Raw genomic sequence first — 5,871 nt, 5'->3', positions numbered from 1 at the left:
AGAGGGAGAGAGGGAGAGAGGGAGAGGGGGAGAGAGAGAGAAGGGGAGAGGGAGAGGGGGAGAGGGAGAGAGGGAGAGAGGGACACACAGAGAGGGAGAGAGAGAGGGAGAGCAGGTGATTACCGAAAGCCTCCAGGCCAAGCCTGGTCATTTTCAAGGACTCCTACAAATTTCCCTCAAGCAAAGTTAATCACTGAATGGTACTCAATTATATTTTAATGGCATTTCTATTTTTACTTAAACTGAATACCAAAAGAATCACTTCTGTTTCTGTGGCCGTTACCTATGGTTACTCCATCTCCATTATCATCTTAACGTGCACTTCTTGAAGTTAGCTGATCTTCCATATTGATCATTTCATTCTGAAGAACTTACTAAAAGCCACACATACCACAGTAGAAAGAGGACCTATCTGTCATATCTGCAGCAGAGAACTGTGGGAACCAGGGCCTGGCCTGGCCTCTAGCCCTCCCCCATCCCGTCACGTCAACCTGGAAAAGATGGTTTTAAGGCTTATTGAAAACTCTGATACTATTTATTTTGCAAGTACGTATCTGGCTTCTCTTCTCACCTTTCCTGCTTTGTGTGCTTGTCCAGGGTAGTTATTCGAATTTCGCCATCGCCCTGAGGTCGTCCGAAGAGCAAAACCGGTTGATTCTGAAATATAAATGCATGTCTGCGTTTTTCATAGTGACATGGAAGCAGAAACACGAGGAAGATGTCTCCCAAGGACGACCATCTTCTTACAGTACGAATCGGCACGCGGTTTCAGCACATCCCTCAGCAGCTCAGGACTGTGCGCTGCACTGTCAAAGCCTCCTGCCCCCGTAAGCGAGGGCTTTACCCAGGACATTAGCTAACTTTATTTATAACCGCAAAAGGAAAGTTAAATACCCAAAGAGATACATAACTAACACAGTATGACTCACAGACGACTTCTAGGCGCTGAAAGTGTGCGCCACCACAGACCAGGACCGTGTGTGGCCCGCCCTCAGGGCGCGCCCTGCCTGTGGGGAGCAGGCACCTGCAGGGCAGGCGATACAAGCGCCCCCGTTCAAGGGTGCACACGGGACAGGGATTGACCCGGGCCAGAGTCGGGGGTGGGGGGGCTTTGAGTTCAGGTCTCAAAAAAATGGAAATTTCTGGCTTACTGAATAAAAGTAATGATCTGTTTCCTCAAAGATAGTACTTGCTGCACTCGCTAAGAGAGAAACAAGCTGTTGTCACTAACATCTAAAGAGTCTATTGTCAAAAAGGGCATAATTAACTCATATAAAAGAGTACAGTAATAAATTCTCTCTATCAAAATCCCAGTGACCTTTTGCAAAAATAAAAAAACTCATCTCAGAATTGGTATGCATACTCACAAGATTCTGAAGCCAAAATAATCTTGAAAAAAGAAAAGATGGAGTATCTCATACTTTCTAATTTCAAAACTTCTCCAAAGCTACAATAATTACAATAGCGCGGCCTTGGCATAAAGACATACAGACCACTGCAATCAAAGGGTCGGAAAAACCCTTCACATATATGCTTGAAATTATTTTCAACAAGGTACCAAGAGCATTCAGTGGGGAAAGGAGGGCCAGTCAAAAAGCTCAGTGGATTAAAGCACCTGCAAGCAGGAGCAGGGGCCAGGGGTTCGATCCCCAGGCCTGCCGTGCTGGCCCCGCCCCCGGGGTACAGAGACAGCAATTGAGCCTGGGCGTGGTGGTGTGAGCCTGTAATCCCAGCTCTTGGGAGGCTATAAACAAGCGGATCACTACAAGTCCAATCTAGTAGTGAGACCGTGAACACTCTGTAGACCCTTCCCAGAAAGAAAGAAAGAAAGAAAGAAAGAAAGAAAGAAAGAAAGAAAGAAAGAAAGAAAGAAAGAAAGAAAGAAAGGAAGGACGGCTCTTCAACAAAGGGTGCCGGGAAAACTGGATAGCTACATGGAATAGAATGAAGTTGAACTTTTCCTTTATACTATATATTGATTTATTCAAAGTAGATCAAAACCTTTGAAGTCTTACAAGAAAATGGAAAATCTATCATAGAGTTCAGCAAAGATTTCTTGGGTATAACCCAAAAGCCTAAGCAACAACAAAGATTGATATATTGGATTTCATCAAAATTAAAGACTTTCATGCCTGAAGAACACTACCAACCAGGTAAAAGGCAGCCAGAGAATGAAGCATTTGCAAAGCATCTTTATGAGAAGAAACTGCAGGCAGGGCACATGGCCACCCCAAGTTCAGGCCAGGTGTGGGGGTGCACAACTGTAATCCCCCAAGACACTGAGGCACGAGGATCACTGTGAGTTCAAGGCCACCCTGGACTACAAAGTGAGCTCAAGGTCAGCCTGAACTACATACTGAAATCCTGTCTCAAAAAGGAAACAAAAAGGTAAAGGAACTACAAATTCAAGAGAACAACTGTATTAAAAATGGTCAAAGCCCTGGCTTGCACAAAACATTCCTATTTGAGCAAACACCATCATATTAAATAAAGGTGGAAAATTTGTATTTTATTGATTTTATATTTTTAATTTAATTTATAAGTGTTACGATTTTAATTATTATCTAAGAACTACATGCATAAAAAAGTACACCTAATCCTGTTGGGGGTTTTTTGTTTTTTGTAATTTTTTTTTTTTGTCTTTTAGACTCAGGATCTAGCAATATAGTTCAGGCTGGCCTTGAGCTCAATTTGTAGCCCAGGCTGGTCTCGAACTCACAAAACCTCCTGTATCAGCCTCCCAAGTGCTAGGATTACCAGCATGTGCCACCATACTCTATTTACCTACTTTTATAGTTGTCCAAACATTTAAAAAATTAAAGTAAAAATATATTATTAACCTTCAAAAAAAATGGCCAAAGCATGTGAACAAGTATCTCTAAAGATATTCAAATAACCAATAAACAAATGAAAAAATGTCCATATCATTAATCACTAGAAAATGCAAGGCAAAACTACAAGAGATTCTACTTAACATTTGTTAGTGTGTGTATTTTTAAAAATTATATAATAACCAAAAATTAAGATGTGTCAGCAAAAATATGCGGAAAATGGACCCCTCATTGACCTGTAATGGGAGCATAAGGTGACGCAGCTGCTCGCGAAGTGGTACGAAATTCCTCCAAAACATAAATCTCCATATAGCAAGAATCTCCACTTGCAGGTACGTAACCAGAAGAAGTAAAAGCAGGCCCTGGACTAGAGACTGACGCTCCTGTACATATCACAACAGCTGACAGGAAGATGTGGCCCAAGTGTTCACGGGTGACAGCATAAACAAAAAAATGTAGAGATAAACCAACAAGGGGCGCTATGCACACCATGATGGAGTATTCAGACTTAAAAAGAAATTATGGAGAGCAAAAGGGAATTTTTGTCATATGCTGCAACGTGAATAAACCCTAAAGACATTAAGTGAATGAAATCAATCAGAAAGGACAAAGGCTGCGCGACTTAGGTGTAGTTGCTAACGTGGTCAGACTCTCAGAGCCTGGCCATGGAAGACGGCGGCCAAGGGCTGCAGGGAGGGGCAGCAGGGCTCTGGGTAATCAGGGCGGACTTCCTGCTTTGCAAATTGAGAGTTCTGGAGGGGGGTGGCAGCGAGGGCTGCACGACACTGTGAGTGGACCTAACATTGCGATTAGACTCAGCCAATTTATTATGTGTACATTTTGGTTCCATTTTTTAATGCTATGTGGCTGTCCATGGACTATGCTATGGAATTTCAAAGAGAAAGGGATAGCGAGAGATTAGGAAAAGGGTTGAGCCTGGAGGGAGTCTCACAGGAAAGAACAGCAACGACGCTGCAGGCCTATGGCGGCGAACCCTCGGCCTGCGTGCTGCAGTGGCCCACTTGTATCATTAAAAGGTTCGCCACCACTGCTAGGCCCTGAGATGAATAGAACGGAGGGCAGGCATTGCAGACTGTAGACTATGTCCACAATACAAAATACGATTAACATAAAACATGATGGCAATTATTTGCTGGCTGAGTTGAAGAAAATGTTTTGTTTTTTGTGGTACTGGGATTGAACTCAGGACCTTGTGCTTGGCACAAGAAAATGGTTTAAATCCAGGGCCCTAAGGGTCTTCAGCATCTCTCAGCAATGTTACTGAGGCACGACAGCACCAGCATCCTGACAAACTGAGGCGAGAGGGTGAACTGTGTGATCTACATTCTATTATATGGACAGACAGTAGAGGCGCTGGGAGACCCAGGAAGGAGTGTCAGCAGGTGACACGTCGGGTCCCCAAGAGCCACGCGTGTGTGCTGAGGAGCTAGAGGCAAGGCCGGCAGTGGCCCCTGCCATGTCAGGGTGGCCAGGTCGCCTGCGGAGACTTCTCCCTGGGTCTCTGAGCCCCAAGAACTTCGTGTGACCTCTGATCTCTTCAGCTCCAGTTCAAAGGACAAACAGGCCAGGCGGCTTTTCCCAGCCCCGCCATCTGCACCAGCACTTCCCAGCGCTCATCTAGGCGCGGCCCTGGCGCTCACAGCTTCCATCACAGCCGACATCTGAAAGCTCTCTTGTGCCTGCTCCTTCAGCAGGGAGAACACCTCCCTCACTGGCTCGGGCTTGGCCTTCGAGGCGTCTCTGGTATACAGAGGCACCCAGAAAGCACATGCGCCCCGAGCTAGCGCACAGCGATCAGCCCTGAGTAGCTTTGGGGCTGAGGAAAGGGACGAAAGTGCGCTGCGATGCGCAAAATTCAGACCCTGGAAGAGGCGGAGCACGGCAGGGAGAGGCACAAGCTGAAGTCGCTGGATAAGGACGAGCCACAGGGCCACCAGGGAGCCACTTGAACACTGCCAGACAGAGGAACTGGGGTAAGCACTCTACCAACAGGAACTTGAAGGTAAACTTATCTTTTCTTCAACAACAGCTCTTAGACTGTCTCCCCCAATAAAGGGGGAGGGGGAGCTGGACGAAAGCTAATTACATACCAAGTTCTCTATGGAGAGCTGAAACTGTTTAATTTCGCGAAGGGTCTCATTATCTCTCTTCACTTCGTTCACATATTGTGCCAGATCCTAAAGAACAAAGAGAAGGATACAAAGGGAGGCAGACTAAGATGAGAGAGGAGATGCAAGCTGCGCTGCAAGAAAACACGTCATTAGTTCCACGAGCCGTAAGAGTAACCACCGTAACTTTTCCACAACAATAAAATGAACATCCCATCAATCAAAGCGGCATTGCTCAAACAATTAAAATATGTCCCAGAGCACAGCTGGGAAGATTAAAGAGTTGTCATTTACCATGCCCCTGAGCACAGTGCGCTGTTGCCTTAAGAAGCAAAAACATGCAAAATTGGTCAAAAAATTCTATGAAGCGTTCACTGCTCCTTTCAATAGACCAATAGAAACCAGCAGCGCAATTTCGTTTGCTGTCTTGCGTACGTATGTATTGTATGTCCATATCCGGTAAGCCAATCAACCACTTTGAAGGCAACAGTATGAAATATAATAACTACTGTTGATTCATATCTTGTTTTTTGAAGTTCTGTCTAATTTGTCATTTTTTAAAATTATTTTTTACTTAAACAGAAATAAAATACGCTGCCGGGCAGCGCGGCGATGAGGAACCGAGCTCAGCGGGGGCAATCCCGGCACACTCACACCTGGCCCCGAGAGTCGCACTTTCACGCAGAGGGACGACAGGTAGCGCTACAGGATTTCGTTTCTTTAACGTCATACAAAATTTATTTTTTATTTTTTTCTATTTTAATAATTTTATTGAGAAAAAAGTAGCAATGAGAGAGTTTCAAAACAAGTTAGCGGTGGGGCCAGGGAGATAGCTCAGTAGAATAAGCGCTTGTCTGGCAAGCACAAGGGCCTGAGTTCAATCCCTGGTTCCGCAAAAAAAAAAAAAAAAA

The 5,871-nt window shown here is 44.9% G+C and overlaps 1 protein-coding gene across 1 annotated transcript in view; it reads right to left on the bottom strand.

Moving 5' to 3' along the window:
• Vav3 (vav guanine nucleotide exchange factor 3) overlaps positions 1 to 5,871 on the bottom strand; it is a 347,338-nt gene that overhangs the window by 154,298 nt on the left and 187,169 nt on the right. Inside the window, exons 11-12 of the mRNA XM_023721699.1 lie at positions 4,943 to 5,029; positions 572 to 657 (exon numbers count right to left, since the gene is read on the bottom strand). Coding sequence (XP_023577467.1) covers positions 572 to 657; positions 4,943 to 5,029 — 173 coding nt within the window. The remainder of the gene's footprint in view (positions 1 to 571; positions 658 to 4,942; positions 5,030 to 5,871) is intronic.

The sequence above is a fragment of the Octodon degus genome, unplaced genomic scaffold (assembly GCF_000260255.1).
Source record: "Octodon degus isolate 3935 unplaced genomic scaffold, OctDeg1.0 scaffold00084, whole genome shotgun sequence".
Taxonomy (NCBI): Eukaryota; Metazoa; Chordata; class Mammalia; order Rodentia; family Octodontidae; genus Octodon; species Octodon degus.
The sequence above is the reverse complement of the archived record's forward strand: the minus strand, read 5'-3'. Positions and strand labels throughout refer to the sequence as shown.